We start from the raw sequence: 12,285 nt of genomic DNA, 5'->3' as shown, positions 1-12,285 counted from the left end.
AAAGACAGAGTCTAAAATATCCAGTCCTTTGAGTCTTCAGGAGCTTGTTGCTGACTTGGAGGCAAAGGTGGAAAAGGGCCAGGAGAGAAAATGTGAGATATCCTACAATCTGGTGGGCCTGCTTGCAAACTGGGGACTACATCCACAATACTCAAACCTCAAAGGGCCCTGACATCCTTGGGAGGGAGCGGGGGACAGGTTCTTTCAGTCTGGCTTGGCTAGGGAGAGCTGTGTGGCTGCTCCCTGCCTATTGCACTTCCAGGGCTGGCCCTTGTTTCCCTTCTAAAGCCACAGCATGATGCTTTCCACCCTCCTTGCCATATTATGGAGTCTTGTCTTTCAGTTGTCTCCTGTCACAAATGAGGACAACCATGAAGGTGAAATGGGAAAAAGAAAGGGAAACAAGAACAAGAAGGAAGACAGAGCAGGATAAAGGTGCAGGAAGATATGGGGAAGAAAGTATGTCTGCCAGAAAGAGGAAGGGCTCCTCAGCTAGTGGCTAAAAGCCCAGTATAAACTGGGACCTGTATTCACACCGGTGTGTGAAGCTGTGAGTCAGGCACGTTCTTCCGTGCAGAGGTCAAGGCAGCTCTCAGGGGGTTGGTTCAGCGGGGCTCTCGTGGGGGCTCTCCAAAGTCTGTCTGAGCTGAGCTGACACAGACTTGGGAGCAGAAATCTGCTTGTTCATCCACTGTTTCTGTGGGCCCAGCAAGCTCTGGAGAAGCAGCAAAGGATGAGCTAGTGAAGAAGAGACATTTCCTCCTGGCTGGCAGAGGTTATCTTGCACGTACTGGTCTTGAAGGAAAAGGCAATGTCCCTTTCTTGGCTCTTTCATGGTTAAGGAGAACAACCGGACAGAGTTTGTGATGGACAACATCAGCAAAATGGACTGGGCAGCTGGAGGTGAGGAAAAGACTTCTCTGGAGCATCCTGACTATGTCTGATGAACTCTCCCCATTCTTTCCTTGGCTGCTTTGCTGTTAAGGACAGACGTGTTCTGTACAGCAAGGGCAGAAGGCAGGAGGAAGGAACAGGTCTTTGATAGTTTGATTTGCTTTTGCTCAGCTTACCCAAAGATGTCTTACAACCCTTCTCTCATCAGCCCAAGTCCTAGAGAGGATCCCAAGGGTGGCAGTTTCTTGGAGGAAAGCAGTGGTGGGGATGATGACAGCAATGTCCTGGGAGGGGACAGCCTGGTCACAGGGCCGCTGGGTGCAGTGCTGCTGGCCATGTGCCTCACTGGGATGGTGGGGAACATCTACACAGTGGCAGTGGCCTCTGGCAGGGTGGCAGGCTGCTCAGCAGGTTCCTTGGGAGTCTACATGATCAACCTTGCCCTGGCTGACTTCCTGTACCTCTCCACCATCCCCTTTGTGGTTTGCACCTACTTCACCCACGACTGGTTCTTTGGGGATGTGGGTTGCAGGCTTCTGCTTGGCCTGGACCTCCTCACCATGCATGCCAGCATCTTCCTCCTGACCGCCATGAGCCTGGAGAGGTACTGGGCGGTGGCCAGGCCTCTGCGGGCCAGGCAGGCCAGCAACGCCTACCGCAAACTGGCCAGCGCCATCCTCTGGCTCCTCTCGCTCCTGCTCACTGCCCCCATGATGGTGATGACCCAGCTGCGGGAGGGGGACGGCCCCCACAAGCGCATCTGCGTCCCCACCTGGACGCCATCAGCTTTCCGGCTCTACCTGACCGTGCTGTTCACCACCAGCGTCCTGGCGCCCGGTGCCATGCTGGGCATCGTCTACACCCGCCTGGTCCTCGGCCTGGCACCTGGGGCTGCCGGTGGCCGGCCGGGCCCCTGCCTGGCAGCTCCTCTCCAGGATCTCTGCCATCGTGGTGGCCTACTGGGCCTGCTTCCTCCCCTTCTGGGCCTGGCAGCTGGCCGGGCTGTACCAGGGAGAGGGGCTGGGCATCGGCCCCACTGCCCAGGCCTACCTTAACTTCGGTGTCACCTGCCTGGCCTATGGCAACAGCTGTGTCAACCCCTTCCTCTACACCCTGCTTGCCAGCAGCTACCGCCGGAGCCATGGCCGCACCGGGCCGGGCGCGGCACGGCCTGCAGCACCCTCTCAGCAGGTTGCGGGAAGCCACAGCATCCCCCTGGCTTTCATGGAGCTGTCGGGGTCTGTGAGGGAAAGCGAGGGGTGAGCAGGCTGGGAACATCTGACCTTTGGCTGGGGTCATGTTGAGAAATAAAAGTGTGTCACTTTCCATGCCAGCATGCAGTGTCCTCCATCAATGCTGTTGCAGTGCTTTCACCTTTGCGTGGCTGCTCATCCTGCTCAGCTGGGTGGGGAGAGTGCTTGTCTCAGGGATCCTGACTCCATCCTCAGATCCTTCAGCCCTCACACATCAGCCTCCACCTTGCACAAGGTTGGGGAGTGGGTGGAAGGGAGCAGTCAGCTTCGATATGTCTAAATTATATATCTGGGGAACCTTTGCCACCCCTCATCTCCTTGCTAGCAACAGGCCAAGCCATAACAAAGTCAGAACAACAGTGAGTCATAGATTTCACAAGAACAGTGAGTCACTTCAAGAAACAGCCACACTAGCAGGAGACCTCACTCAGGTTCATATTCCTGTAGTAAAGCTACCACTAAGCTTTCTTCCAGAAACCATCGCAAAAAACGTCTTTGAAGAATCTAAAGAAAGATTGCCAAGTGCAATTAAGAGGCATTGCGAGATTCCCCTGTAGTACAGCCCAGGGAGTCCAGTACATTTGCTCAGGTTTAAAGATCAGCCCAGCAGAGGAAGCTGCAAGGAGAGAGAGCTCTCCTCTGTGTCCATCATGACAGTTCATGGTACCCTCACCAGCACCATTGCCCTGCTGTGGTTGAGGGAAATCCCCAGTTTTCTGGGCCACCAAGTGTACCCCAGTCTGCCAGACTGTGTCAATACCTCTGTGTAAACTGAGCCAGGTTTCTTGCCTTGAGACCATCTAGCCTAGCATGGCTCATTTCCATACTGCTGAACCTCTCTTCTCCAGAACGGATAGCTTCATCCTTATCAGCCCATGGGAAGAGCCCCCAAGCTATGCTGTCCCCCTGTCATGCCTATGCACAGGATGCTTGATGTCATGTTTACAGTTACAGATGTAGCCCTAAAAAGAGTGTGATGTGATCATCCAAAGCTGATGGGCTTTGGGCAACACAGGACTTCAAGAAAGATCCAGCTGCAGAGCCTCAAGTTGCTCATACACCCCAAGTGCTCTTACCTTTCAGCTAAACTCTCATCTCTCTTCCTCCTCAGACCCAAAATTCCTAGCAGCCCAGCCTCTCTCTGCATGAGTACCTAGGACTTGTCAGAACCTCATGAATTATGAAATAAGAACGGCAGGTATGGCTGCTGTAGGGGAAAGTCCCTGTTCTCCAGCTGCTCTGCAAGTGCTTAATGTGAGGAATTAGCCCAGCCAGGCCTGCAGGGAATCCTGTAGTACATGAAATTGTTAGTGCTTTGTGTTGCTTGTGGCCAAGTCTTTCATCCCAGACTGACCTGGTGATTGCTGCGCACTGTGGATAGGGCAGATCCCACCTTTCCTATGCCCACCAGGCACAGCATGCTCAACAGCAGTGCCAAGGCAGCATTAGACTGAGAGAGTCCCCGAGGCAGCTATGCAGTAACATCAAACATGCCTGACTGCCCTCAGACTCCTTGGAGTCTAGCCTCAGTTTAGACTGAGAAGCGCTCAGGTTCATTTGGGCCAAGTAAAATGGGAACAAAAGCATAGTGCACACCTCCTTGGCCTCCCACGCTCCAGCTGGGCATCGCTGCCTCCCTCAGCTCTGGATGGAACAGGCAAAGCACAAGGGGCAGAATAAAACCAGACACCTCCACGTTACTGCCCTCACGTGCCACAGCACAACTCTTTGTGCTCCTGCAGGTACTGGAAGATAGGATTTGAATGAGGAACACTCTACATGCTCTGCCACACCCAGCAAGGCAGCTTTTCTACTGTCAGTAGCAGTAAGAGGTCCCAAACAGACATAGGAGTAGGACCAGGCTCTACAGAAGGCTTCAGTCAAAACTAGCACAGTCGAGGACTTTCCCCTCACTCCATGCCCCACTAGGCTCACCTAGCACAGCCACTCAGCGCTGTCTGATGTCAGCCAGGAGTGCTTAGTTTAGGTACACTTAATTTATTCAGGCAGTGTAAGGTGTCAGTCTAGACCTCAACAGCAGTTGTCCTCACTTAAGGGATGCTTTTACTCTACCCCCAGTGACAATTAGCCCAAATACCTCCTCCTGCAACTCTCCTTGGACTTTTAACCTTCTGTCTTCCCAGGCTTTTAGCCTTAATCCTCTTCTCCATCCATGACTTTCAAGGACCAAGGCTGGGACAATTGCATCCACTTATGGTACTCAAGCAAAACTGGCTACCCCTATCCACCCACTCCCAGCAAGGTGCCCCAACCCATGAGGACTTACAATATTAAAAATATTAGATTTTCAGACTTAGTACACCAAAACTCTTATTTATTGATTGTTTTTTCTGTATCTTTGAGATGGAGGTGTCAGAGGAAGTTATTCCCAGCTGAGGGACTGGAGTGTGAAGTCCCCTTGTGTATCAAAGTAGTCAAAGACAGAGAGGTTAAGCCGGTTAGGGAACGTGAACTGGTGGCCTGGCAGGTGGACTGTCACATCATTTTGGTTGACACCAAAAGTGATCTGCAAGGCAAATGGAAAAGTTAGAGAAAGTTTCCTCAAGCCTCTCCCCTCTGGAGCACTGCTGTGCCACCCTCTGCTTCACAGGGTGAACAAGCTCAGTAGAATAACCTGTTCACCAACAGCAGGGGTGTTATTCTGGTCTCCCAAGAGGTGCCCCTTCCCTGCTCTCCATCTTTGAGCCAGATGGAGCTTGCACATTTGATCCCCACCCTCCATCAGTGCCCAGAGCTCTGAGTGATGGCACTGGCCAAGCAGGAGAAGCCAGCCACCTTCTGTACAGTCAGCCCTGAGACAGTCCTTGCAGCTGGGTGTCCTGCCCCAAACACCCTCCCTTCACCAGAGCATGTACGGAGAGTGCGTATACATATATATAAATATACATATGCATGCCTCACCTCTGCTGTGCCCCCCTTCTGGAAAGGAAAGACAGTCTCCCTGTGCTCTGCACCCCACTCTTCCACCTTCTTTGAGTTGCACACGATGGTGTTCACATCGCCATGAGCATCAAAACGGGGATTGAAATGAAGTCCAAGGAGGGTAGCATCCTTGCCCAGATTCATCACAAAGCTGCAGAGGAGAAAAAGAAAAATAAAAAATGCAGACATCAATACAGCTAAAAAAAATATAAAATCAGTACTATGAGCTTTTAACAAGAGAATGGTTCCGTACACTGTGCCCTGAACAGAGTTATTATAGACCCAAACCAATTCCCAAGGAGTCAGTTGCTTTCCATAGATTTCCTTTCAGTCCTGAATAGTTAGCTAATGCTGCATCCTGCCTGACAGCCACTGCCTTCTCCCCATCCTGCAGGCAGCTGCAATATTTACCATGTCATTAGCTATTCCAAAGTATCTGCAACAGCAGTTGGAGGAAGTTTCCTAGTCTAGTGTCCACCTTGCCTTCAGGCCTCTTACCCAGATGAGAAGAGGCATATTGCTTGGCAAGAGAAAGCCTGGGAGGCTTCAATCAGACAGTATCAAACTTCAAAGGCACTGGGAAGTGCTGGGACATGTTTCCTGGAACACCGCTAGTTCTGCTAGTTACAGCAGCTCCACCTTACCTGCAAAGGGGCCCCCCAGCCACAGACCTGCTCAAGGGCTGGGGGCTGCTGCAGAGGCTCCGCTGGGAAACCCAGCCCCCCCAGTCCCTGCACATTTAGGGGTGCATTTCCACTTAAGCCCACCTGCCTGCTCACCACCTTCCTTCTTTCCCCACCATCATGTCAGAGGCAAATCCACCGGAGCACCATAAGTGTCCCTACTCCTGGTGATCTTTGTGCAGGGGAGAGGATGTGGTGGAGAAGACGATCTCAACCCAAATCTCAGTATAGCTACAGCTTCCATTTCCATTACCCTGCACTAGAGAGGATGTGGTCACTGCCAGCGTGTGCAGCTGGAACCTCACATCTGCTTTGGCTTAGCCCCATGGCAGTACTGTGTCTGCAATGTGCATTAGGTGATGACTCACTGGAAGCACTACTGGCGTTAACCCCTTCTCCTCTTCTACCCGAGGGACAGAGTCCTTTTGCCATCACTTTTTGCAGGCCCCTCAGTGTGGTGCCTTGGCCATGCCTGGGCAGCTCAGCACAACTCACCTCTTGGCATTTGGTGCAATTTTCCCCTTGACAGTGAGGCGCTGGCCAGGCTTGAGACCCAAGTTGGTGCACACTGGTCCCTGGGGAATGTGGAAGCAGAGACATTAGCTCAGTACCTGCTGGCTCACTTATTCTGACTTGGCAGCTTTCCCTGCTGCCTTTTAAGACATGCTTTGCTTTGGACCCATGGAGAAACAGGGAAGCTCCCTTGCCCTAGGGCATTGCAGCAAGGACATCCCAGAGAAGTTTCCCCGGTCACATGGTACATTTGATTGGAGCTCAATTTCCTAATCTTTCTCCTGCTGCTCTCATCAACATATCTGTATTTCAGAGCGGTGAAGTGTAAGTACCTGCACACTCCAATCACACCCACCCATTCCAAACACACCCATGTGCCTTGCGGGTCTCATGTCATCCCACACAAACCTGTCTGGGATGGATGGCAGGGATGGAGACTTCACTCCCTTCCCCTACCTCGTGTTTGAACTTCAAGCCTTGCCCACGTCCAAGGACTCAGACACCTTGCTTCCCATCTCCCAACAGCTTGAGGGTTTTTTTAATGTAGGCTCAGTATTTGCAAGAATGTTTTTCTGCTCCCCAGAGACACCTGCCCCCCACCTTCTCTCTAGGAGGACCAAAATATCCTGGCAACCCCATATGTACTCATTTTTTATCACAGCAGAGCCAAGACCTCAAGAACACCGAAAATCTTTTCCTATCCCACCTTAAAAAATAAGCTTACTCTTGGGACAACCCCTGCTTAATCACCCTCAGCCTAATGAAAGGCAAATTAATCAAAGAAGGGCAATCACTCTTCTAACACAAGCATCTCCCTAGCAGTCACAGAATAGCTCAGGCTGGAAGGGATCTTGGAGATCAAGTCCAACGTCCCTGCTAAAGCAGGTTCATGTAGAGCAGGTCGCAGAGTGTCATGTCCAGGTGGCTTTTGAATACCTCCTGAGGAGCAGACCCCACAACCTCTCTGGGCAGCCTGTTCCAGTGCTCTGTCACCCTCACAGTGAGGAAGTTTTTCCTCATAACCAACTATAACTCCCTGTGTTTCAGTTTGTGCCTCTTGCCCCTTCCCCTGTTGCTGGGCAACTCCGTGAAGAGTTTGGCCCCGTACTCTTGACACCTGCTCTTAAGATAACCTCTCTAAACTCTTAAGGTATTTGAACGTAGTCCTTGGCATTCACAGAACACTTCTGTAAGGCACATTCCTTCCAAGAAAGAGAAGAATAACAATTCAATGACTCATGAAAACTTCAGCCAGAAAGCAAGCAGCAAGGCTGCCCAGAGAAGATGCTCAGACAGCAATAAATGTTACTGCAGCAGCTTCTCCAGAGCAGAGCTGCAGTAAAACAGGTTATCCCAGCTTAGGGCTCATCCCAGCGAGGATCCCCACAGGTACTGCCCCAAAGGGATCCTACAGGGAAAAAGAACCACTACTGCCAGAACATAAAATAGCAGCCAGCGCTCTGTAGTGGATGCAGGGAGGATCGTCCCTCACCAGCAGCAGGCACCGAGCTCTAGCAGACCTTCCGAGGCTGGGGCTGATGTGTAAGCCAGCACAAGCACCCTCACACCCATCCAGCACAGTCCCACCTCCAGCAAAGCTGCCCCATCCCTTTCTCTACTCACGCAAGACATGGTGCTGCTCTGCAGGGTAACGCTCCTCTCCACTGAGGTGCAAGGGGCCCACGCAAGTAGCTCCCAGAGCCCCTCCCTTGCCTTTAAATAGATGGAGAGCTGCGTTGTCCCAGCCCTTCTCCACCCCATGCACCAATGGGGAAGGGTGGCAGGGGTTGGTTTTGGGAGGAGGGAGGGTCTATTAGACAGAGCTGCCTCCTCCCACACTCACCCAGCCTCCTCTCTAGGATGCTGAACACAACCCTTCTGAGCAGGCTGCGGGCCACTCCAGGAGGAGATCCAGCTCTTTGTGGCCATGAATCCAATGGAAAATAGTTTTACAATGAATGTTTTATTATCCAAGGCTTTTATTCCACATGGAAGATGGTCATACGGTTCGAGACTTGGCAGGAAGGGTCTGCGGTGAGCTCTTCAGCTCTAGTTAATTCAGGAGTAGAAAAAATGTTACTGAGCAAACATAGTGCGTCAGAAACTCTTTGTGGTCCAGGTGAAACCCCAGTAACAGAGGACTGAAGCTGCATCCAGGGTCACCCAACTGCACTATGAGTCCTTTCTGTCCCCAGAGACTGCCCAGCTGCTGACCCAGCCTTTACCACGCACTTTTGTAGGTATGGGAGCCAAAAGAGGGAAAACAGTCCTTTTTCTAGAACTCACAGGCAGCCTCAAAACTGTTCAGTTCATCTTGGCTGCAGGACAGAGTAAACCAGGAAGAAGCTGCCTTGGAAATGGAAAGCTGGGAAGAAATTATGTGGGAAAGTGCCATGCCTGGCTCTTGCTTCTACCCTGAACCCAGATGGGGGCCTGAGGAAGAAGGGAATGGGGGCAAAATGCTTCTATCACAATAAGCCATAGGATCTATATGTCTTTTATCTGCCTCCATGTTCTCTTTGTGGCAAGTATGATTCACTGGGTGAAAGGATTCCTTTGGAAAAATTTCCCAATTACTACATGGCTCAACTGTAATTATGCTGAAAGAGGAGGGAAAAATGCAGGCAGAGTGCCAAGCCTGTGGTTTAGAGCTCTCCTTGTCTTGCATATTTGTCTCTAAATCACAAGACGCTCTGTGATTTCCTTAAGAGGCCCAGAACTGAAACTCTCTGAAACAATTTTTTCTTCCATGACTGTGAGGCCCATCAGTTCCCCCTGTGCTGAGGACACAAGAGTCCCAGCCCTGTTACCTCCCTCCAGTATGACCCCTGAGGACTGCACTACTGGGTATTTCCAGTTGATGCCATCAATGCCAGCAGAGGTAGCCTCTTGTCTGCCTGCTGGGGAGGGCAAAAACAGGCTTCAGACTTCGGCCAAGTTGCTGATGATTCCATGACAAAAGAGGGCTAGAGTAAAAGCCAAAGTGGTCTTCTCTGCTCTGACATGCCTGCTCCCCCTTTCCCCTTCTGGTCACTTGCCTCAGGGTTCAGCTCTTGAGCCTGATCAAGGAATCATGTGGTACAGGACGAGAAGTGCTCCATACGAGGAGAAAAAGTAAATAGAAAGTCAGCTTCCCTCTATTTGGGATATGTGTGTTATTAAATCAATTCCTTTCAAATCCAAGGTTTTTTGAGACTAAACCCCAGGCATCTCTCCAAGTACTTGAGCTGCTGCTGGAGCAATGGTCTAGGGGGCTGGACTGGTAAGGACTTTGGGATGGGGAAGGGAAATGTGTAAATATTTTCTCTCTTGGAGATGGCTGTGGACGGGGCTGTTTAAAAGCTATGGGGTAGGTTCTGTGTTTTCTGCAGCATTTCTGGCAGCTGGGCGCCGTGCCCAAGCCTTAGCAGCCACCAGATCCTTGAGTTATGTCTGTCCAGGGACCTTCCTCCATATGCTGCTGGGGAGATTAGAGACCACCTAATGGCTAAGAGATGATAATGAAGGAGGGGCTACCTTTCCAGAGAAGGTGCTGAAAGGGCTATTCACATCAAGGAAATTCAGTTTTCAGGCTTGAGTCTACCTGAGGCAGCCTGTATTTGTCTGATAGAAGTCCAGGCATCTCCACTGGCTTTCATGAAACCTTGAATTAAATGGCTTTAGCACAACAGGCTAATACCACAGGCAAGGGGGCCATGGGACATCCCATTGCCTGCAGGCCATGGGCCACCTCCATCAGGACAATGTCACATCTGCCTTCCTACCTCTGGGCTGGAGACATGGTGATGAGATGACAAGCTCCAGCATCAGCCTCCTCACAAGGGACGGCTGAACTGAGGGGAGGAAAGGGCCCTGCTCACCCTGGCGTCACACCAGACAGGGATGGTGTCCCCAGGTGTACTGACACCTACTCCACCACACTGGAGACACAGAGGTGCTTGCCTCTGATTTTCAGGAGCAATGTGGTGTAGGAAGAGCCACTGTGGGTTGAGAAGGGCAGAGCCAGGCTGGCTAGAGTTGGCAATCTTCACTGCCTGTCACCTCCTTCCTTATCAGTGTGCAGTGGGCCAGCCAGGGGATGTGCCAGAAGTTTAGCAGCCCATTTGATCTGCAGAGGATGCAGATGAGGAAGATGAGGACAGATCACAACAGACTTTGGTGTCACGGGCTTGTGTGGGAGCTCTATGCTGGGACAAGGTTCTTCTCCTCCACCATTCCTGTCTCTCCTCACCAGGAGAGCTCTCCTGTAAAACATTTAAAATACTAGCTTTGTATTAGAGGGAGAGTCACAGATCTGCATTGTAACCTGGGGAGCAAAGGTCTTCTTTGCTCAGTCCAAAGGGAGCGAGTGGATATGATACTATTGCTTCAAACAGTGCTCTTGTCCATGCCAAACTCTTGGCCAGAGGGAGCCATGAATGTGGAGAGAGGAGAAATGACTGTGGGATATGACTTCAGCAGTGCCTCACCTCTGGTTAAGAGGGTGAGGCAAGTGGTGTCTGCATCTGCACCTGCTTTCTGCAGACTGGGATTGTGTCCTGGACAGGATGGGGCCAGGAAAAGGGGGTATAGAAGAGCCAGCTGCCATGACGGGGACAGACCAAATGATGATAACACAGATGCTGGAGCCCAGGCATCACAGCAAAGACCCCACCAAACATGTACTACTCTAGGTGTACACACCCCACTCAGGTCCTGACCATGGGCACCTCCAGTGTGACCTGTGCTTCAGTCACCTGCCTCCTCACAACTTGCTGACCTCTCACTAGCCTTTCCTTGCACAATCTGCTCACTTGTGCTTGGAAAGTGCAAATTGCCCTTGTGAGGAATCCCAGACAGTCCTTGAATTTTTAGTGCCTTTGGGGACTGAACCCATCCCACAGTGCTGGCTGTGACCCAGCATTCCCAACAAGGGGCCAGACATCCCTGTCAGTCCCTAGGGCTGCTCATGGTGCCCACTGTAGCTCTTCTCAGGCCTCAGCCTTCTTCCTATGCTCTCCTTGACACTCAAAGAGCCCAGGCTGATCTCTCTATGCTGAGATGTCAGGTTTTCTCGAGATCACAGCCTCCCTCATGGACATCCTCACACCTCCCAGCCTCCAAGCTGTAATACACCTTAGGCTGAAGAGGGTAGCATGATTGCTGAAAGAGAGTTTCATCATTGCAAGTAGCTTTGATTTAGCGCGTGCCTTCTGGTCTAGCTGATAGGCACTAGTATGCCTCAGCATATCCAGACTAGTCCTGCAGTCTGAGGGCTGAAGTCCAGCTAGTGCAAGCTGTGGGGTTGAGTTGGAACACGGGGCTGAGCTGAGGGGTGGCTCTAAACAAGGTGGTTTGGCAGCTGCCACAGGAGAAGCCCAGTTCAGGCAAGTGTCTGAAGCAAAAGAGGGAAGATCTGCCCCAGATCTTCTGAGGGATGTAGCAATAGATAGGACATCCTAAGTGATGACCTGGGAGGAATGGGAAAGGGCCTGGCTGAAAAGCCTGTGGACTATGTGTCCAAAGCCCACTTGTACACAGCACTCTTCAGCTGGCAAAAGCCTGTTCTGGCTGCAGTTATTCTTGCAGTGATTTGCAACATCTTTCCACTGGGAGAGAGCCTTTGTACCTGTTCAGTCGCTTCGTGTTATGTGGCCTGTGGTATTTTAAACTAAGAATTAGGTGTGCTAAACTCAGATTTATTATCTTGTGGACACAGAGCTTCAGATCAGGAATGAGCCGCAGCAGGATCTCCCAAGCTTTGACTGCTGAAACACTTCCAACCACATCCAATTTCCTGGATTAGGAGCCGTCTGTGAGGCTCCAACTCCTGCTGACTCTAGAATCTCTGCTTTCATTAAATCAGTATGGAAATATGTTCCCAAGTGGAGAAGATAATCCTGCAAATGTTATCAAAGGGTACCTGGACAAGTGATTTATCCGGGCGAGCCTGATGTTACAGCTTGGGGAAGCAGGAATGACTCCTTGCACTAACGATGCTGGGATGTGTTAGACACACC

The 12,285-nt window shown here is 51.4% G+C and overlaps 2 protein-coding genes across 2 annotated transcripts; one reads left to right on the top strand and one right to left on the bottom strand.

The window, feature by feature from the left end:
• The first annotated feature begins 152 nt into the window (after nucleotides 1-152).
• On the top strand, nucleotides 153-2,157 carry LOC102101973 (urotensin-2 receptor-like). The gene is given in 2 exon segments (XM_014256553.2): nucleotides 153-1,759; nucleotides 1,761-2,157. Coding segments are annotated over 2 exon segments (1,080 nt in total). The 5' UTR covers nucleotides 153-1,076.
• A 2,304-nt stretch (nucleotides 2,158-4,461) lies between these two features.
• Nucleotides 4,462-7,984, bottom strand: LGALS1 (galectin 1). The gene is made up of 4 exons (XM_005527595.3): nucleotides 7,910-7,984; nucleotides 6,269-6,348; nucleotides 5,070-5,241; nucleotides 4,462-4,674 (listed from the first exon to the last, which is right to left on the bottom strand). Exons 1-4 carry the CDS (start codon nucleotides 7,916-7,918, stop codon nucleotides 4,531-4,533), a joined length of 405 nt encoding a protein of 134 aa, XP_005527652.1. The 5' UTR covers nucleotides 7,919-7,984; the 3' UTR covers nucleotides 4,462-4,530.
• Between the last annotated feature and the right edge of the window lie 4,301 nt (nucleotides 7,985-12,285).

The sequence above is a fragment of the Pseudopodoces humilis genome, chromosome 5 (genome assembly GCF_049639895.1).
Source record: "Pseudopodoces humilis isolate 2021_Gansu_Grassland_sample_001 chromosome 5, ASM4963989v1, whole genome shotgun sequence".
In the NCBI taxonomy this organism is placed as follows: Eukaryota; Metazoa; Chordata; class Aves; order Passeriformes; family Paridae; genus Pseudopodoces; species Pseudopodoces humilis.
This window is presented reverse-complemented; position numbering and strand designations above follow the sequence as displayed.

Bases quoted from the DNA above. Each gene is read 5' to 3' on its own strand.
- LGALS1 (XM_005527595.3), bottom strand. The intron at 5,242-6,268 runs GTGAGTTGTGCT...TCTCCTCTGCAG, and splicing joins ATTGCACCAAATGCCAAGAG to CTTTGTGATGAATCTGGGCA. The intron at 4,675-5,069 runs GTGAGGCATGCA...TTTGCCTTGCAG, and splicing joins AGAAGGGGGGCACAGCAGAG to ATCACTTTTGGTGTCAACCA.